This window comes from Nestor notabilis, unplaced genomic scaffold, assembly GCF_000696875.1.
Source record: "Nestor notabilis isolate BGI_N333 unplaced genomic scaffold, ASM69687v1 scaffold3473, whole genome shotgun sequence".
Taxonomy (NCBI): Eukaryota; Metazoa; Chordata; class Aves; order Psittaciformes; family Psittacidae; genus Nestor; species Nestor notabilis.
In genome coordinates, this window is record NW_009920408.1 from 34,801 (window position 1) to 57,075 (window position 22,275).

At 38.5% G+C, this 22,275-nt stretch overlaps 1 protein-coding gene across 1 annotated transcript in view; it reads right to left on the reverse strand.

The window, feature by feature from the left end:
- Window positions 1-22,275, reverse strand: part of CEP350 (centrosomal protein 350kDa) — a 62,832-nt gene that overhangs the window by 24,231 nt on the left and 16,326 nt on the right. Inside the window, 16 exon segments of the mRNA XM_010010652.1 lie at window positions 5,266-5,423; window positions 6,226-6,372; window positions 6,760-6,847; window positions 7,743-7,927; window positions 8,461-8,657; window positions 9,370-9,533; window positions 11,273-11,401; window positions 11,756-11,883; window positions 14,156-14,287; window positions 14,533-14,643; window positions 15,309-15,472; window positions 15,589-15,809; window positions 17,297-17,486; window positions 18,393-18,550; window positions 19,763-19,916; window positions 21,213-22,273. Coding sequence (XP_010008954.1) covers window positions 5,266-5,423; window positions 6,226-6,372; window positions 6,760-6,847; window positions 7,743-7,927; window positions 8,461-8,657; window positions 9,370-9,533; window positions 11,273-11,401; window positions 11,756-11,883; window positions 14,156-14,287; window positions 14,533-14,643; window positions 15,309-15,472; window positions 15,589-15,809; window positions 17,297-17,486; window positions 18,393-18,550; window positions 19,763-19,916; window positions 21,213-22,273 — 3,387 coding nt within the window.

The following is a 22,275-nucleotide window of genomic DNA, read 5'->3' on the forward strand; positions in this document are numbered from 1 at the left end:
CTACCCTTGGTATAAAACTGTTACCCCTTGTCCTATCACTACAGGCCCTGGCAAAAAGTCTTTCTCTTTTTTTCTTGTAAGCCCACTTTATATATTGAAAGGCACAAATAAGGTCTCCCCACAGCCTCCTCTTCTCCAGGCTGAAAAACCCCAATTGTCTCAGCCTTTCTTCATAAGAAAGGTGCTCCAGCCCACTGATCATTTCTGTAACCCTCCTCTGGACCTCCTCCAACAGGTCTATGTCTTTCTCATCCTGAGGACCTCATAACTGGATGCAGTACTCCAGATGGGGGTCTCATGAGAGCAGAGTAGAGGGGGAGCATCAGCTTATATCTAATTTATTTTTTTGTCCACCAGCATCCCCAAGTCCTTCTCTGCAGGGCTGTTCTCAACTCATTCATCCCTCAAGTCTACATTGATACTGGAGATTGCCCAGATGCAGGACCCTGTTGATCTCCATGAGCTCCACAGTGGCCCATTCCTCAAGCCTGTCAAGGTCTCTCTGGATGGCACCCCTTCACTCCAGTGAATCAACGACACCACTCAGCTTGGTGTCATCTGCAGACCTGCTAAAGATGTGCCCAATCCCACTGTCTATGCCATTAAGAAAAATCTGGAAACAGTGAGGAAAGTGTCAAAAAGTTCACAGATGAAGAACCTCTTGACTTCCCAGGACTGAACAGAGCATGCTCTATCAAAGAGTCTATCACTTGAAAAAGATGCAGTTACCTGACCAATTGGTTGTAGATATACAGCTGGAATTTGGGGTGAAGGTTGGGAAAACAGACACTGAGAGAGGCCCAGTGGTGAGACGTAAAGACAGAGAAGAAGTAGTGAACAGGAGAGCAGTGTCTACAAAATAAGGAGGAAGAGTTTAAAACTAAGATAGCAAAAAAGGCAGAAAGAATGAGAAAAGGATAGCATCTAGCAAAGAACTTTAAAATTTATTGCATTTAACATTGTATAGTTATTACCCAACCTCTGAAGCAGAAAAACTATACACTGTTATGCAGAAGGTAATAGAAAACACACACACTTACAACACTTCATCTTCTGTTAATTAAAGGCAAGCTACTTAAACACTGCTAGATTTTTCTTTGAAAGTTTTATTTTGATGCAGACTTCCACATGCACTGGTTAACATATTTCAACCTGATCTTTTTGCAACTCCTGCTATTGTAAATGTCAATACAGTATATAATGAGCATTAAAATGGCATGCTAGTATTGCTACATGAACAACTTTGCTTGTCTGAAACTTTAAATGCATTTTCATTCACCTGGTGAAACCTCAGGAAAATTAATTCTCCAAAGGCAAGCACCGGTGAAAGGGGGAAAAAAAATTAAATTGCAAATTTTAAAACATGAGCAATTCCAGGAAAAGTCTGAGAAATACCTGTAATTTGACCTCTAGCTGCTATTTTGGTTTTTGGCAATAAAATGCAGACTTGGTCTCAGAATACTCATATATTGCCTCTTTCATTTGAAGTACTAACTGCAGAAAGATAATGCCTATTTGTTTAAAAAAAAAACAAAACAAACCAACAAAAACCTACCTAAGCTTACAGCTGTGCTTAAAATGGCATTTCCTAAACAATTACCATTTTAAGTTAATTCCTAATGAATTATCGTATTTATAGAAAAATGCCATGCTCCACATAGATCTATCAACTACAATGCAAGCTAAGAAGCATATTAAAGAAAAGCAAAAGAAAATGAGCATTTAATCAGTTTTTCTATAGCACAGATTATCATTAAAATTGCATATGCAAGGAAAGCAAGGGGAAGTGGTTAATTCTCTTTGACAGAGCATGCTCCTGTTCACATGCAGGCTATTAAAAATAACCGTTCTTTCACTCCCCTTTTATCAGAAGAGAAATATTAAAGCTGCCTCATAAGTAAGGAAGCCACAGGATTTCCACCTTGCTATGGACTACATACACCAAATCCAGCATAGTAGGCTCTCCTAATTCCTTATTCCAGTTCCTCTAGTACTTCACTGAACATTCAGCTTCTTTCCTTTTGACCTATCTCACTCACACCCTGATTAAGCTGCCCTTCAAACAGCAGCTTCCTATCATTACACCCCAAACCACACATCTTACCCTATTATGTCAATATTATTCTTACACATTTTACAAATAACGACACTTAAAAGACTCCAAGTCAGCACTGTTTTTCAATAAATAAGCACTGCTATTGCTATCAAAATATCTGCAAAAGGTGTGAAAAAACTATATAATTAGGACAATCAAGTACCCGAGAATCATTTATGCTTACACAAAACACTATTTCCTTTGAATATATAGAATCATAGAATAGTTAGGGTTGGAAAGGACCTTAAGATCATCTAGTTCCAACCCCCCTGCCATGAGCAGGGACACCACACACTAAACTATGTCGCCCAAGGCTCTGTCCAGTCTGGCCTTGAACACCTCCAGGGTTGGAGCATTCACAACTTCCTTGGGCAACCTATTTCCAGTGCCTCACCACCCTCACTGTGAAGAACTTCTCCCTTATATCTAACCTAAAGTTCCCCTGTTTAAGTTTAAAGCCATTACCCCTTGTCCTACCACTACAGTCCCTAATGAAGAGTCCCTCCCCAGCATCCTTGTAGGCCCCCTTCAGATATTGGAAGGCTGCTATGAGGTCTCCAAGCAGCCTTCTCTTTTCCAGGCTGAACAGCCCCAACTTTCTCAGCCTGTCTTCATACGGGAGGTGCTCCAGTCCTCTTATCATCCTCGTGGCCCTCCTCTGGACTTGCTCCAACAGCTCCATGTCCTTTTTATGTTGAGGACACCAGAACTGTACAAAATACTCCAAGTGAGGTCTCACAAGAGCAGAGTAGAGGGGCAGGACCACCTCCTTTGACCTGCTGGTCACGCTTCTTTTGATACAGCCCAGGATACGGTTGGCTTTCTGGGCTGCAAGTGCATGCTGCCTGCTCATGTCGAGTTTCTCATCAATCACTACCCCCAAGTCCTTCTCCGCAGGGCTGCTTTGAATCTCTTCTCTGCCCAGCCTGTAGCTGTGCCTGGGGGTTTGCCAACAACCAATATAATACAATATAATATAATATCTCAATGCAAGACAAAACCCATAAAACCAAAAATACATGACCACAGATCACACAATTTCCACTTATTCTGCATAAAAGCAATTACTTCAGCTCAAATCCTGCTATCTACCTTTTGAAAATTATTCTCCAGGTGAGCAATATTTTGGACTGATGATTCAATGATCTCTAAGGGCAGAACATAATTTGTATCTACTACTATCCCTTGCAATAGTAAGAACAATTATTTATTAATATGTAATTCTTTCTGCAATCATACTTGTTGCTTAGAAATTAAAGTACTTTGAAACATTAAGATTCCAAAACCAATAATGACAAAACCACTACCTAATAAAAAGTGGCAAAGGAAGTCTTAAATATAAAAGTGTATTTGTCATCTTCCATAGTGTTAATACTCTATCTCAAAAATGGTAAGATGTAACTTGGTTTTGTTACACCATTTGAAATTTTGTATGTTGAATCTCAGGTGGAAAAAAACTAAAATAAAGACCCTCTTTAAAAAAAAAACAACAACAAAAGATGACCCCCAGGGTCAGAAGAAAACCCTTGTTTTCTTGAAACCCTAGAAGTCAACATCGCCTATAGAGCACACCCTTCTCACGTCCTCACCTTAAGCCATTTACCAACATCAACACATATTTTGAGAAAGAGTTTGCTGCTATAATGATGGGGTTGGTTTTCACATGACTTGGAATGCCAAGAGTTTAGTTTTGGAAATATGACAATTCAGAATCTTGAAATCATTTGTCATTTTGGCTGTTAAGTTTACCAGAAGAGTTTGAATAAAATAGCAATGAATTCAGGCTAGAACATGAAGACTATGTATACCTAGAACATGTTTTTGGTTCTTCCTTCTTACACCAAACCCTCACTTAATACTACTGGTTTTTATCTTCATCATAGACAAATACATGCAAGACTGGGAAACGTGTTTCTCAAAAGATTACAAGCAAATAGGGTGCTAAGGAGTCACAGACAGCTTGCAAATGGCAGTGCTTGCTTCTTGATGTTTTTATCCAGCTGTGTTGAGTCTCAAGAGAAAAATTAAAAAAAAAAAAGAACCATTGCATAGATCTCCCTCATGGACTAAAATACAGTGACCTACCTTAGTTATAAGTTATTAAAAAAAAAAAAAAGTTTAAGCAAAGACTGTTTCTTGCAGAAATTGGCAGAGGTCAAACTTTTAATGGATTAGTCTCAAATATGAATTTAACGCTTCAAACTAATGAGCACATGCTGGAAAAGCATTTGGGATGTTTAGTGCAGACAAAGTAATTCCTACACAAGGTGCAAAAAAAAAAAAACCAAAACTGATTCAAAACAATTTAACAAGTGAAATCAACAGATTCAGCCTCAGTTTTCAGACCCAGGAACTGCACATATACTTCATTATTTCCTCTGAGGACTAACAACAACTTTTTTCCAACCTGTGGACCACACAGGACAAAAAGAAAGGTCTTATTAGTTGCCTGTCTTCTCAGTCACACACATACAATCTCCATTAATTAAGAAAATACTACAAAATGCATCCTAGCTCACTTTAATGCAATTAGAATTGAAATTCTGCAGCTGCATAGTAAGGTAGAAATCACAAGCCTGACAGGCTCAATGACTTTCTATGAGCCAGATCTCAAACTCGGTTACTAGTTTTTGCATAAGACTATTCCTATTTTTAACTTATGCTTCAATTCAAGATAAAATTGGTACTGTAATTCCAGAGTCTCACTTACTATATTTTTGCCCTTTAAAATAAAAGGGGAGATACAAAATACAGGCACTATTTTGACCATTTGACTTCAGAGGTCTCATTGCTAAAGGAACTCTTACATCATCAAGCTGGAGCCTCTCCAAGTTCCTTGTATGTACAAGTATCAAAATCTCCTAAATTGAAGTGCTTTTACCCACTCAAAAGAGTCATACAAAGAATATTAAAACCAATCTTGAACAATAAAAACTTGATACACTGTCTACCAGCTAACAATGTCCAAATCTCAGTACTCGTACAAGAATTGTAGCCTTTGTACATTATATTAAAAAATGAATATAGTTCTATTAATGCTTCCAATCAGCTATTTCTCAGGCAATTCAGATCAAAGCTGATGTGATATCAATAGTGCAGATACTGGCCAAACCAACTTATCCTACTAAAATAGTATAGGCTTGCATAAGAATTAAAAAAAAATTAGTTACTTTTCATCCATTCTGCTGCGCATTTTTTTAAGTTTCTGCATAATGCTACTAGTCTCACTGCTGGAGATTGAGATTGGGGAAGGGCTGCGTGTTTCTGCATCAGTTGGAAGTGGGCTAGAACCATTGCTCTGCTTGATGTCATCCTCACTGTGAAGTTCCTGCAATTAAGTGTAAAAAACCCAAAAAGGCAACATTAAAAGTAAGAAAAGCTATTCTACAATCATTTTAAACCTTGTGTTAATTTAGCTTCCTTCTCCTCAGAATACATCAAATACTACTTCACGTAAGTCTGCCCATCTGCAGATTTAACTTGACTTTACAACTTCATTTTTATTTGACGCAAAGCTTTTTAGTACATGCTTTTCCATCATAATTTAAGTTCTCCCTAACTGTATCTAGAAAAAAAAAACAACCAACAAACCACCCCAACATCAGAATTCACTTACCCAAACAGGAAACCAATCCTTTCTATACTACTATTATTCAACTTGTGTCTTCTCAAGATTTTGTAAAGAGGCAGACAATTATCAAAACCCTGTTTTGCTGCCTTACAAAGCAGATGCAATAAACTTAATGTAATGACACTAATGCTTACACAGAACAGGAAGTTTTGGGCTCAACACTTACATTTAGTACTTTGGGGTCTGACAAATAATCAAACAAAGTCAGAGCCCAAGAGATCTAAGCAACAAAAAGCTGACATTCCCAAAGTCACTGGTTAAGCTTGAGTGTTAAACACCATCTACTGTACAGTTAAAACAAAACATTAATTATTGCCTTAAAAAATGCTTTAAAGAAATTAAACATTGCTGAGATAAAGAGGATGAGACCATTTGAGGCAGACAAAACTTCCAAGTGATAGGTCCAATCCAGTAGCTTTCCATTCCTATAAACACTAAAGTCAAACACTAGATGCATGGACAAAAAGAAAACACTCCAGCTTTTGTACTGAACACTTACTAGTTTATTTTCTCCTGCAGACTTTAGTTTCTCCTGCAGTTTCATTGTAGTCTGACGGATTCGTTCTATTTCTGCCTGCTGTTTAAGGATCAGCTGTCTTTCCTTCCGAGCAGCCTTGTTAGCCTCCTGGAGACGCTTAATTTCTGCCTTTTAGGTATAAAAGATTAAGCATAAGAATTGTGACAGACAGCTCTCAAGAACACACTCTAAAGCAGCCACAGTGTCCTTGCTAGGGATTTAAAATTACTGCGATTACACGATGAAGCAACTAGCCTGAACTTCAACAGCAAAGAACAGAAGATCAATTAGTACTTCCAAGTTTCAACAAGTGAGATTACTGATACAGAAGGACCCTTTAAATCAACGCGTTAAATACTAATGAAATGCACACAGACTTGCTGGTAAGAAATACTGCTAGCTTCCTATCCAAAAGCCTGGTATGGAGGTTTCACAACTCTTAGCTTTTACAGTGTCTGAAACATTTAATGGCTACAGAGGAGCTCCAGCAGGGTTTTCCTAGAGGGCATCAGTTACCTTTTCCTGCTGTAATCTCAGCAGCAGACCACGCTGCCTTTTTCGAATAGGAGGCATCTTATCATCCTCTCCCTTGTCTCGCAAATGCCTGCAAACAGATTGGAAGAAAAGATTAAATAAGAAAAAAGTACATAACAATGAACCACAAGCCTTTTACACTTTAAAGTAATAAAAAAAATTTACTTTTCCTAACCTGCAGAAGAGTATATGCCTGTACTTAACCATTGGCATGCTCTATAGTGAAATAAGTTGTACTCTTTAGTCAGACACATACAGCTGAAAGGCCAGTGCAGGTAATACGAGATCTCACATGAATGGGCAGAAGCTCTCAAGAGGTAGTATTCTCACCATTTGAGAAAAGACAGTAAGAAGGACTGGGTAACTACCTCACAATCCTTTGTCAAACCCACATTAACAAGAAATTGGAAGAAAATGTCTGTTGAACAATGGTACTCTCATGCAGAGAGTGACCATAGGAAAGTATTATTGATTAAATCTGGCCACTACTGTTCTTCAGGTGGCTTTCCCAGCCAAAGCATATGCTAGGTTGAAACAAATTATTAAGTACTACTCATATCCAGATTTCCAAAATTTGGCTTGATCAACAAAAATGACCTCAGATAGACATCAAACAAACAAAGGTCTGTTTGACAGTTTTTTACCTTCCTGAATTAAGACTTGTCACGTAACAGTTGGGAACTACGTTCTCTGAGTGACAACAAACATCTGATGTTCTACTGTTTCCATGAAATTGTCTTTGATCAAACCATGCTCAATGCAGTGCATCGAAGCACACTTACAAACTGGGTTCTGTTCTTTCCAAGTGACAGTAACATTTGTATAGATGACTGATGTCAGAAGATCAGTTCAACCATTGATAGTTAAAAAGGGAGGGTTGGAAGCAAAATCTTACAAAAAAAAAAAAATATTTAGGTACAAGAAAATTGTCAGTCACCAACAGTGTATATTCAGAGCTGCCTTACTTCTTCTGGTGTTCCAGCCAAGCTAATTCAGCCTTGGTCTTCTCCTTCAGAGCCTTCTCTCGGAGCCGAAGCAGTGAGGACTGATGAGCTGCTCGCATTTCCTCTTCTTTCATGTACTGCCTTACCATCTCCATGGTAAATTTAGAGAAACTATCTTGTCCCCCTGAAAATGGCATGCTTAGCTCCTGGAAGGCAAGAAAAAATTGGCATGATTTAGAGAAATTCCAAGGCTTTTTTCAGTTACAAAGTGTGTGCGTCTATACAGACACACACAGAAAAAACAGATTTAAGAAGAGAGGCTGCTTTTATTCTGAGCTTTGTGCAGACTAGCATTTTCTGCCCTTGGCTGTGTGAAAGTTTTGGGACATCCCCTCTTGGGCCAGAGAGATGAAGCATCCTCTTATACTTCCTACCTGTGTGTAGGCATAGGAGAAAGATTTAATCCATTGAGCTTTTATAACCTGCCTCAAAATGTCACTCCTCTTACTCAAAGCCACAAGAGAACAGATAGAGGCCTGTTTCACAAATCATCACACTTGTACAACAGTGATATATTGCATGATTATTACAACTCTTAAGTTTTGAGGTGCTCAAAGAATCACAGGGAGGAAAAAAACCCTAAAGTTTGCAAAGACAGCTAAGAACAGCTCACCTGAACCTCATCAGCTTAACCATTTCAGTTCAGTTAATTTACCTTCACTATGATTGCTTGACCTACCTTGATAGATGACAGAGCTGTTTTTTCTGGGGAAACTTCTTCATCAGAATCATCACGATTACCCCGTTTCTTCTCCAAGTTATTTCTGCGATGACTCTCAGAGGGCAGCAAAGACCGAAAAGACTTTTCCTCAATCTCATCCTCTGTCATGGACTCATCAAATTTCATGGAATATTCTCTTGCAGCAGAAGCAGAATCTGAAGGAGAAATCGGAGAAGTGTATGTATGCTCAGGTATGTACCATGAATGCCATTTTACTCTGTCTAATCTCAATAAAGTCAAGGGGGCAGGAAAGACAGCGGGAGAACTAATGCAGAAAAAAATAGGTGTTCAGAAAATCATGAAACACCAGGTTGGAAAGGGCCTTAAGGATCATCTGGTCCAACCTTTCTTGGCAAAGCATGACCTAGACTAGATGGCCCAGCACTCTGTCCAGCCTGTCCAATGTTGGGGAATCCACCACTTCTCTTGGGAGACTATTCCAATGGCTGATTTTTCTCATTGTGAAAAACGTGAGTGACCTAACCTTGAATTATAGGACGTCATGAAATACCATTATCTAGCTTGACAAGACCTAACAGACTTCTGTAAACAGGTATAAATGTGTTTCTGGGCTGACAAAATATTTGGTGTTCAGCCTGCATATTCAGCAAGTGAACTTCCAGCCACAGCTAGCACAGCAGAAAGTAAAATGGCCCACATATTCCATCACTCTGATGTGCAGAATTTCAAAGGTTCCAATCTCACTATGCCATCCTCTCTTACCCCTTAAGAGACTACCAATTCACCCGGGGCTCACCCTTCTTCACATATATTCCCTTGTTTATTTCAGAAACTGATTCTGAAACAGCACCTCATACCCCCCCACCCCCTCCCCCAGATTCACAACATACGAACAACATGGCTAACCTTTTTCGTCTGGCAGTGATAAAATACTATCACTTGGCAAGGAATCATCCACACCAGTATGCGCCTGGTCTTCAATACTGCTAGTTATCTTTTCACGACGGGAAGGCTTTTTCTCATTCTCCTTAGAAGATGGAACTGAAGGACTCTCTTGGCGGCTGCTGGTACTACTGTGTTATCAAGAGAGAAGGGTTTTTTTTAAATTACATTGCACTTTTCGAAGTATTTATATTGTATTGCTACTGCACGTACCGTGATTAAACATCCCAGCAACAACCGACATGCAGAAGGTTTAGGATTTTTTTTAAAATGCAGCTTGGCTACTTCAGAATTCCAAGCCTCATCAAGCTGCTGACTGACAGCAGGACTTGCTATTTTTATTCTAACTTTGAATCCAAGTGCTTTTTAGGTATGCACACCCTCTACCTGGCACTGAGCGTGAATGACAAACCATTGCAAACATCTCTCCTTACAGTTTTTAAAAGGATGAGTGAGACTGCAATACTGTTTTTAAGTTAGAAGAACTATGGAAACCATAATCATTCCATTTGGTCAAGATCAGAGAAGGACTGTGAGAAACTTCATGGGACCTAACTAGATCAGGTAAGTGAAAAAGAAGCAAAAAGCTAGAAATCCACTGTTAAACACAGGTGAAATACTGAAAAGTAACACCAGAAATGAGTCAAATCTAAACCTCAGGCAAGCAACACTCCAGGCACTTATGTAAAATTTCAAGCCAGTGCAGAGCAGCAGTGATAAAAAACCCACAAAACCCAAAACCTAACAAAATGGCCAGATACACAGAGAACAGAAAAGAAGGTACTGCACATTACAGAGCAGAGAGTTCTACAGGTCCCTGCCCTGTGTTTCCGAACATATGCTCCAGTCTCCGTTCTACTCTATTCCAAAGCCACACAGAGCAAAATGAGAAGGGCACAAAATGCAAATATTTAGAACAGGGAAAAAGACTCAGATAAACAGAGACTTGAAGGGGCTTTTAGGTTACAAAGGTGACACAACAGAAGTATGGAAGTAGGTCACAGCACAAAAATGAAAATAATCTCAGCTCAACAATTTCTGAAGGTATTTCATCTAGCTAAAGTCAAGGCCAAGTCCAAGTTCTGAACACCTGCAAGAACAGAGGATCCCACAGTCTCCCTACACCCCCAAGTCCAGCGTTTGACCACTCTCACAGGAAGCATTTTTTTCCTCAGTGATTTTGCCCTTTCTGTAATGTCACCATTGCCTTTTGTCATCTCAATGTGCAACTCTAAGAAGGGTCTAACCTTATGTTACCTAACAACCCATGTTTAAGATACTGCAACTAGATTACCGCTCCCTCAGCCTTCTCTTTTCTAGCCCAGTTCCTTAATCCTGTCTTTTACTTCATGCACTCCAGCCTCCCCTAACCATCTTAGTGGTTCACCACTAGACTTGTGTCTGTATGAAAATATCTTCTCTTCACTGAGAAGCCCAGAACTGGACACTGTATTATTCCAGATAGTCTCACAAGAGTCAAACAGAGTGGAATAACCATTTTCCTTCACCTGCTTGCTAGACTTCTGCTAATTCAGCTGAATGAGAAAGTGGAACTCAATTATTCTTAAGTTACAAAAGAGAAAAGTATCCAGTTAGAACAAACACAGCAAATTCAAAACTGAAGACATTAACACACAATACACTGTTACACTGCGGGCTACAGCGTGTAGGATTTTTTTAATAAAAGACAAACCAAATTCTGGTAGGCATATAAACCTTCAAGCTCCAGAATATAAGACAGGTTTACCTGTTAAAGGCTTAATACTGACCACATCTCTTTAAAAAAAAAATATTTAAGGAAATATCTTTATATTCCTTTGCACTTTAGTTCTTATTTATAGCAGAAAAACTCCTGTGTAATCTAAACTCTTCTTACCTCTGATCATGAACCTTCGATCTTGAGGACTCTGAATAACTATCAAACATTGGAGAGTATGTCTGTTTTGAGTCACCTGTCCCCTCTTTACCTTGTGATATGGCACCAGACTCACATTTCCTAAGAAAGCAAAGTGTTTTGCATAAATCTATGTTATCTTAAACTAAAGAGGAATACAGTTTACTAGAAGTAGTAACAGCTAAAATTTCCGAAAAAAATCACTTAAAGCTTAGACTAGTTAAATCATCCCACAAAACATTTAGATCATCTTTTTCTACACTTTTTATATCAAGGTTCTCAGAACCAGTTAATGTCACCTTTGTCATACACTATTAGAGGGCATAAAGATGGAATCTAAATTCTTCTTAAGTGCTCACTCGTTACAACATCTTACAATTTTCCTCAAGAGTAGTCAAAGCAGAACCTAACAAATTTTATTTCCCCCTTCCCAAGATGTGAAACATGAGGCAAAACCTGTTTGTATCAGCTCGGGCTCTCAGTTGTTTCATGAACTCTGAATGATGCTGCCGCTGGTGGTCAAACAAGGTGGTGACTGGAGCAGCTGGAATGCTGACAGTGTCCGTTCGTGCTAACTCAGTCATCTGAGCACAATTAAAAAAAACCAAGGAATACAATAAGCTTATCAGCACCAAAATGTTTTTGAGAGAGAAAAGTCATTCTTACAGACAATCTTACTTATTTATTGAACAAATATGTATGATATGGGTTTAATATGGTTTGTAATTATACACGTGTCAATTTTGGATGTGGAAGGTACATACTGCTTTGTAAATACATATTCTTTAATATATGGAAAGTGGAATTATTAATATGAAGCTACAGATAAGCAAGATACTACTTACCATATCATTCTAATCATCCTAATCAAGTTCTGATCAGTAGAATGATCCCCACATAATAAAACATTCCAGACTTATCATTTGAATTGAAACAAAAATCAAAATAAACAAACCCTCCCCAAAACAAAAACACCCCCGTGCAAACCCCCCTGACAACCTACCACCACCACCCAAACATCAGAAACAATGTTTTCTTTTCCATTTGAAAGTGCATTTTCCTCAATAAGCAAGAAATATTCCTTCCACTCCAAAGGAAGCAACAGGTTTAAATTCCAATATCATGCCCACTGCCAAGTCTAAAACTAGCAGCATTAAATCAGATTGCTATAAATTATCCTTCTTAATGTATGGCAGTCACTGTGTTCTGGACTAGAAATAAGAACTTCTTCAGAAATCACAGTAGATAACACTAGTTTTTAGGAGCTTTAGAATTAAATATTTTTCTTATTGTTCAAAGGTCTGCCTCTTGCAGAGCAGGGAACTCTGGTTCATTTTGGAGGTAGGTATAAGTTGTATTCCAATAATTTTTAATACAGATACTGAGTTTCTTCCTTAATTCTTCAATTAATGTATATAAATTTTACAGAAACAGTGAATGTTTAATTAGATTGTCTGTATACATCACCCACTGTCTTATCCTTCATTAATACGACCGTCAACTCTAAGCAAACAGAACTGCATAGCAGCATGCTACATTCTTTTGCATAAGACAAACTTCTAATTGAAAGCAATGCAGAAAATTAACTTCATTCCTTTATACATAAGAAATCACAGCATACGTCCAGAAATATTCCCAGCATATTGATAACTGCCATTTCCACTGCTGCATTCCAGTTAAAATAAATGGTTATTCAACTGAGTATCTGAGTCACTTGTGAATATGCATGAAAAAGCTACTCTGTTAGCCCATCATCACTGTAGAGGTCATCCTCATCAACCTCTCCACTAGTACCTTTTACTCTCAGAGTTTGAATTTAAAGGAAAACAAGAGATTAAAACCCTACACCAAACAAAAGCTCTGTTCCTTCTGCCTTTTTTCTTAACTGGTTTCTACCCACTTCAGCTCTATAAGCTGTAAATGTTTCTTTGTCTTTATCTAAGACTTCAATACCTTCTATCAACACCACAGCATGTATCCGAGATGCCTGAGCTTTTCTGTTCCTTTAACCTAACCCATTCTTGTTTATTCAAGAACTATTTAAACTTCACGTATTTGGCAAAGGCCAGAACAAGTACCTTCTGTTATTCTACAGTTCCATTACACATCATAAAAACAGCCTTGCTGAGCACTAACATGTGCATAAGCTGTGAAGAGACACGTTATGTTCACATTCATCAGCCTTCTGCATTCCATCCCATGACCCTAATTTGCAGGCACTGCCACTGCTGAACTATGAAGAAGCAAAAGCATTTTATTGTTACTGTGTTTTTCACCTATGTGTGAAGCAGCTGCTACAATTTTGGAACAAGAGGTATAAAAACTGATAAACTCAAAAAAACCCTGAAAGCCAAAAAATACTCTGTATGCCACAGAAGAACAGAGGGTCAAAAAAACCCAAACAAACCACCAAACTTCAAACTCTGTACAAAGTTAAGAGTGCTGCTGTAGATCCTACCTTTTCTTCTCATTTCTATCTTCAAAAGTCAGCAAACTGAATTTTCCCCACTTTTCTGAGTTAATTTGCATATGAAACAGATATACGATAAATCCCTGATGGAGTGCAACTCTTACAACTTAAAGATATGTTCACTATCCTCAATCTATCCTGGAAGAACAAACTTCTTAAAGAGTTTGCTAACTGGAAGATCGTCAGAATAGCAAACAGGGATGTAAGGCTGCTGAATGACTCTTCAGTAATGATGCCAGAAAAGCTCCTTTTAGTCCTATCATTTGTCACATGAAGGTGAAGTTGCACTGAGAATGACACTGAACAGCAAATATCCTAGTGGCAAAAAAGTATTCAAAATAATACTGAGATTAGAACAGTTTTTTTCCCTGCACTCAGGATCTCACCTCACGGATCTGGTGAGCTGTATCTGCAGTGAGAAGCGCAGTTTCTGCCTGCTTGGCTGGAGCCTTGCATGGGGTCTCCTGTACAGCCTCCTGACATGCCTGGATGAGATGCTGTAGCGACTCTGCATGGACCTATGCAGAAAACACAGCCAGTTCGTCCTTTCAAAATTTTCTGGCTATAACAACTATACTTTCACTTCTTAAAATCTGGTGGAAAAAAGTTTGAAATGGGCTCCCGAGAGTTTTTTTTCAGCTATATTAGACCCCTTCAGACCTCTATATGTTCACAGCTTCAAGTTAATAATACTCATAGGTACAGATTTACTTACAGCATTTTGCCTCTTACACATTCCACATTTTTTGAAGGGCAGCATTACCTGAGCTGCCTTCTGCCTTGCCTCGTCCAGTTGTCTCTGACTTTCTAAAGCTTCTTGTTCAGCCTTGATTTTTAAAAGAGCTAGGTCCCGTTCATGGCGCTGCTGCTGTGCCTACGAGTTGGGAAAACAAGTTTTTAATCATGCAAGTTAAATGTAAACACCTTTTTTGTCTTAGTCTCTGGCTTCAACTACCTCTGAAAGATCTAGATCTTCTCTCCTGGTGGTGCCTCTTCTGCTAAAGTAAAATTTCCAGGCTACCAACTGTCCCTCCCCTTTTCAAGCAAGCAGTAGACAATGCACATTCCCTGTACTTTTCCACCACAGTGTAGAAAGAAAGAGGATTTAGGAGACCAATTAATTAAAAGAAAAAAAAGAACAAGCAATCTTGTCAACATAAGGAAATTTCAACCAGAAGTATCCTTTTCATGGAATAAGACAAACGATCCAGCCTGCATACACTGCATGGCATTGAGACCCGATGTCAAACTCTGCAAACCACCAAGTTTTTATTTTACTGAAGTACACAACCAAAGCAGTGATTCCAGCTAATGGTATATTAATGACACATGTTCGAGTGATCAGTTCCTTAGTGTCAGCTTATAGTAAGAAAAAGAACAGACATTAATCCTAAAAAATGGACATTGGCAGAGACACTCCATCACGACTACTACAATTTCTCTGCATTGCTAACAAAAGCATAACTCACCCTGATTTTATTAATTTTCTTGCAAAATAAAAGAAGAAAAAGTTAAGACAAGGAAGTATTTTTCCATTACCTTTAGAATCTGAGCCAAAGAAACACTCTCCTGCTGGGCAAGTGATATGCCTCGTACTCGTTCTACATCTGAAAGCTGTCGCACAGACTCCTCAATAGCACTAAGGTAGTTCAATTCTACTGATAAACGATGCTGAAGACCAGCAGGGGAGAAGCGCATACATCCTGCAGGATAAGACTTACTGGTAAACCTCCTTCGACATTGGTGGCCCACATCAGAATATACAGAAAAAAAAATGTAACTGCTTTGGGATTATTATGGTTTTAACAAAACAACTCACCACTTGCTGAGGCTGCTCCTGTTACAGACCTACTAGTTCCCAGGCTCAAGTCAGGGAAGACTGTGTTAGGCTTCAGCCCTGACGCAGTACTTCCAGTAAAGCCAGCAGGTGACTTGACTCTTTCTGCTGTACTGCCTATAGAATCAAACTGCAACATTTTTTGGGAACTGGGAGATGGGGAAGAAGTTGGTGTCTTCTGGGATCTTCCCTTGTCTGAGAAACTGATAGTGAAACAAAAAAAGAAAGGAATCAATATTCTCCTAAATCCAGCTATGTGATCAGACAATAAAGAAACAACCTAGTTCTCCCATTAACACACCCCAAAAAGATCCACATAAAAGGCAGTCTTTCATGGTTTGCACAAGCCCAGTGTGCCTTTAGGAAATGGCCTCATGAGATGTGTTTTGTACGTATATCCCAGTTTAAGTTTCTAGAGCACTTTACTTTTCCTCCAAGTATTAAACCTAGTTAGCACACACCAAAAGGGGGAAAAAAAAAAACCAAACAAAAACCAAAGCATAGTATCTAAGATGTTCTACATGGCCAGACAATCAGTTTCAATGCCTCCTATTAGAAACCTGCCATGACAAAGTCAGGATACACTCACCTCAATGTGCATTTATACATCTGTTTTGAGAGTCTGAGTGAAGAACTCTGGTTTACTCACAGAAAATTAGGGCCATATTTTGATAACAGAATAAAATGAACAGAATTTTTAGAAAGTGAACAGGTTACTATTGGCACATGGATGCAACTGAATGTGGTAAGTCACTGCCCTGGAGCCAACTCTTTCAACAAATGCAAAGAAACACTTGAAGGCCAAAACTTGACAAACAATTAGTAAACTACCACACTTAAACATACAGACATGATTTTTTTTAAACATACAGAAAATCATCCAGGCACATCTTAAATTTACTATTCCAGTTTCCTTTCAAACCCAATATTGGATATCAGTGAAAGTCACCAGTATAAGTCAGTACCTCAGAACCACTCTGTAGCCACACAAAATGAGAGACCACTCTTAGTATTTGTTGCTTTTTAGAAAAAAGTGCAGTGGAAACTAAGCAGAGTATTCCATAACCATCTTCATTGCACAATTAGCACAAAAACTGCATTCATAGCTAGACATACAGAGGATGCAACAGAAAACCAGTATTTTGTTTCCTTTTTTTCTATACTCATTTCCAAGGATCGGTTCACTTCTCAAAAAGCATCAACTCAGAGCTGGACAGGCTTATGAGTATTAGCTGAACACGTCTAGCCAAAAACGTCTCTGGATCCTACCGAAAAGAGCAAGATGAATGCACAGGTTGACTAGCTACTTCCCCCACTCCACGCTTCTTACAGAGCATTTGTAGAAGTGGAAAAAAAATATTGTATTTCTATGTTTAAGGTACTGAACCTGATAGGACAACTGTATTGGCCAGTTATCCACACAAAAACAGAGGGAATATCTGGGGAGGAATCTCTGTTTTGTATTTTCTTACTACAGCCATCTACTTTAGGCTTTGATATTTAAAATACATGGGGCAGGAGGGGGGCGGGAAAACAAACTACAAAATATTTTCTGCATTCCCATTTTACTAACATTTGATCATTTCTGCCACTTTCCCTTTGCATATCCAAAGACACTGTTATTTCTGATAATATGCAGTAACACCATAAGCTTAGCTGTATTTGGATAGTCTTACAATGTTCATGTTACCTCGTCAGTGAGTGTCCAGACAAGTTTTCCAGCGTGCTGTCTGTATCTGGGTTCTGTTCATGATCTTTACTAGAAATTCTGCTACTTGATAAGGATTTCTTTGCCTGCTGGGATCCCCTCTCTAATTCAGATAGCATTTTATCTTCTTCCACAGGAAAGTGGTGACAACTTCCATTGAAAGAGTCCAACCCTAAGAAGCAACATCATTGCCAAAAGTTTATGTTTGAAATTTTAAGTATGAATCTTTCACCATCAAGAGCCCCAAAACAGGTAATTGAGAACTTTTTTCCTCCCAACTAAAGATACCTTTGAGTTAGAAGTTTATAATTCCAACAAGCAAGAAATGTAAATTTGGCAACTTCCTACAGAAGATTAAGTACTCTTCTACATGTCATGTACACTGTCAAGAAAACTGTCACTCAGCTTTCACTTGAGCACATTATTGGTTTAAATAAAGAAACTATGCATTTGACCCTTTGATGCTGATAATGTGAATAAAGCCTAGCTTTCTCTGGGTAAACTAGAGAATTTCGAATAGAAATGCCCAAATCTATTTTTCTTGTTCTTTTATTGGCTTTAAACACAGCTTTTTCTTATGTTATTCATTGTTTATATAGCAAGCGTGTACCAAATCTCAAGTTTCTTCATATTTGTTTGTAATGAACAAGTTACCGTAGGAAAAAGTATATTTACTGATTTACGCTCAAATCAGTAAATTTGCCTGTGACCCAAAGATGAAGCATACAGGCAAACCTCTGTAAATGCAGCCATTAACTCTGATTTCTCAGCAGCCTATTGGAATTTCCTCAGTACAGAATCTGAGGACAGTTCCCACATGGTATTAAAATCAACTGATTTGTTAGAAGGCTGGTTTAGGAAAAGTTTTCAATGCTGTTTACCAACTCCTACCTATTTAATTTTAGATGACTGTATTTTAAGGTCGGAGAATAATCAAGAGTCAAAAATAACTTAGGAAGGAATAAATAAATAATCCTATCAGGATTAGATTACAGTTTCCAGATATACAGAAAGACTGCAAAGTTTGTAACAAAAAAACCCTGAAGCCTTCTTCAAAAACCCTGCAGTTGAGTATTGCACTTACGTTCCTTTTTCCCTCTCTTTTTAGATGAAGCAGATGAGCGAGAAGATGCCACAGACCGTGGTCCAGAAGAATGCTGAGAAGCAGGCTCTACAAATCGAGGTTCATGGGGAGACTTCCTACTCGCAACTTCTTCCTGAATGCTTGAATTACTGCTGCCAGCAACACTAAAAAGGAGCACACTGACAGTGATTAACTACGGATTTCCAATTCCCACATTGCACTGTGCACAAGAAATCCACCACACTTTAATTAGAGACAGATGGCTAAAACTACACTAATTAGTCCAACTTGAAAAGCATTGATTTTAAGACTAAAAACTATTACAGCTGAGACACTAGTAAAGTTCAACATGATACTATACTTCCAATAATATGAAACAGTAAAAGACAGGTAACAACCATCCTCCCTGATGCTAAAACTCTTCAGAACTATTTGACTATAGATTTGAACAATTTAAGAATGACTCCAAATAAGATTGCATTTTAAATAATCTCTGGGCATACAAGTATCATCAATTGACAGAAACATGAGTTATTTTCAATAAAGGATTAGAAAGGATTTGCAAAAAAAGAGAGTAATGTATTATATACTAAATAATACCAAAAGAAGACCTATTAAGGAGTTTAATCAGAAAGAAACCATTTTTGCAGCCGTTATCAGGGTGCAAAACACCTTTTACCTTCCTTTCTTCTGAGGTAGAGTATTATCAGTATAAAAACAGTATCTGTGGCCTTCTCTGAGGTGCCCAAAAGATGTAAATATCTCTCATTACAAAAGAAGAGGTCTTAGGAAATTCAGGAAACCACATGAAGCCAGTAGTAACATGGAAAATCTAGGATTTGCAGTCTTCAAATTTTAGTCTGAACAGAAGGTTTTAAAAGTTCTTACAGACAATTTACATGTCCATTACTAGACACTACCAAACCCTTACAGAAAGCAATTATAGGCTTTAAAAAAAATTTTGAAGTATTGAAGGTATTTTAACATTTTTGAATATTTTTTTTCTTTTTTTCCAAACTACACAGACTAACCAATTGAGCTTCATAGCAGCCACAAAATTTGGAGAACTAATATTCACCTGACCACAAAGTGCAAAAACCTTGCCTGAAGCTACCTGGCCAGATTAAAGAAGAACAAATGTTAGACAGAGAAAAGGAATATTTGACTCTAATTTTTATGTCTTAACCATGCTGGTTGTTGTATTAACTGCAAAGGTCCTAAAGTAGTACCTCATCACTTTGACTAGTATTAGAATACAGCATAACAGAAAAGCTATCCAGCATAATGTGAAACAAATTTTGCATTAGCTATTCTCTGTTGAATTCTGCATTTTGATTTTTACAAGAAGCCTAAAACACAGCTACCTGAGGTCATGTGCAATCTTTTTGTCTGTTAAAGTGCCACTTCCCTGCGATGAGACAAAATCATCTTCATAAGAAACCACACTCTCTGGAGGGCTCATGGCAGGGAGCAAAGGACGCAGAAGGGCAGACCCTCCATTCAACCTTTCATCAAACACTAAAGTGTGGACAAAGAAAGGAAAAAACAAAAATGACACAAAATGAAAATGTGCATCAAGCAGATAATAAAGCTGCAGGAATTATAATGCTCACAACCATGAACTGCAAAGGCTTCCTTTCAAACACAAAAACATCAGGAGAAAAACAGTGCAGCTGTCCCATGCCAGTTGTAATGAAACATAACAAACACAGTCCCCTCTTTGTAAACTATGAATTAAATACTCCATTAACACACTCCAGCTAAAACATTCTTGAAGAGCACAGTGCTTGAGTAGAGCTACATGCAGAAAATTTAAATGCAATCATATTCAAAGGAAATAAAATGAAAGAAAAAATAATCAAGGAAAAAAACCCCAACCCCAGATAAAAAGCAACTTCTTAGAAAACAGTCCTCAAAATTAAGAACTCAAGGCAAGAGAAAGAGTACTCATAAAATGAAGAACAAATTTGTACAAAAAATAAAAATCACATTAAGTGTCCTGCATGAGACACTTGTAAAGCATGCCCTAAGACACTAACACTTGAAAGGGCTCATTTAAAACTAAATACTAAAACCTTGTTTTCTCAAAATCCAATATTGTTACCAAAGTTTTAATTATTGTGCTACTTTGAGACATCAAATAACTCATATGAGGAAAGATGCAAAAGGAAAGAACACATCATTCATCCATGTGTTTCTAACAACATAGTAAAGCTATGTTCTTGCATAACAAGTTTATGGCACTTATGTTTAAGCCATAAAGTAAGTGCTGAATACAGCATGCATTTCATCTTTCTGTTTAACTGAAACAGGAATGGCATCTTATTACAGATGATCTGGAGTGCATACATAGTAGGAGGATGCAAATTCCAGTCCAGGGGGTCTGTTCTCAATAGTGGAGAGACCATTTCCAAATGCATTCTGGGCAATTTAGATTTAGTATGCGATTCTGGATACAATAAACTTCACATTCATAATTCTGTATCTGTGGGCATCCTTAATAAATGTAACCAAGTATATATGAATTAGTTACTGATCTAGAAACACAGAGCAATCTAATACAAAAATAATATTCTTCCAGCCCAAAAGCGTGGGTTTTTTTCTTTTTTTCCCATAGACAAGGCAGCAAAAGGCAGCAAAAGGCAGCAAGGGAAGTAATTTATCATCCAATAGTAAAGCGAGAAAGCCTTACACAGATTCATGTTTGAGACATCTAAAAGCACATTCCTTACTTGTGAAGTATAAAGTGTATGCAGCAGTAAAACTAGAAAAACAGTAACTTACAAGAGCTTTGAGATTTTTTTCCATTTTTACCTTTTCCATGAAGTTGATAACTTTTTGCAAAGATGTTGATGACACTGTGAGGACTTCCCTTCGCCAGTTCCTCCCATGGCCCCTTGCTGTGTGCACCACTTGTCTGAGTGAAAAGTGGCAAGTACTTCTCTGCTGCTTTCTGAAACTCCTTTATGGGCTCAAAAGCATTTCTCTCCCGAATGCAGAAATCCGTCTCCTTTAAGGTCTCCAGCATCTTCAGTGGCAACTGTTTGTGCTGCCCTACTTCTTCTTCAGAGAGACTTCCATCACTTGGGAGAGGCCCTTCACTGATGGACTCGATGCTGGACTCAGGAGGAATTACAGCTTTGTTCAGAGTGTAAGCCTGGTTTTCACGCCCTGGGGAGTCTGTCTGTCTCTTAGATACATGTCCCGGTATCCCCTCATGCCTGTTAGCAGTAGGGGACCTCATTCCAAGGCTGACTACATCAGCATGAGGCCTGATTGAGTCAGGGAGCTTTTTAAATTCACTAAGGTTGCCTACACCAGGAAGGCTGTCATCAAAGGCTGTATGAGACATACAGGTACCCAACATTTTTTGAATTCTGGCTGAAAAAGCATCTTCATTTTCCTCTCTCACAGGAGGACTCACAGCCTTTGCCCACCGCCCATCATCCTGTTTTTCTTGCATGAATTCATGGTCTGAGTTCCACATAGTACCATAACTGATGGCAGCCCCAGCCAACTTTTTGGCTTCACTTTCAATCCTGCTAGAAAGCGAAGCAGCTGTAGCTTTCAAAGCTTCAATACGATCTAATTTGCTCTTATACTGGTTAGCAGTAGGCTTCACTAGGAGGTTTTGCTGTGCAGCAGGTGAATTCAGATAGGGATGAGGCATCAACGTGCATCCCATGGGTGCAGCACGGCTCCTCCTGCCTGACAGCACTGCATCACACTCCTTTGACAAAAGATCCATCTGCTCCAGACTCCAGTGTTGCGAGCAAGGGCCTCCACTTGAGCCCATAAGCATTGATGGGTGAGAGAGCTGGATTCTTGGGCTCAACCTGTCTGGCTGTACCCACGGAGGCTCCATCAAATCGCTCCT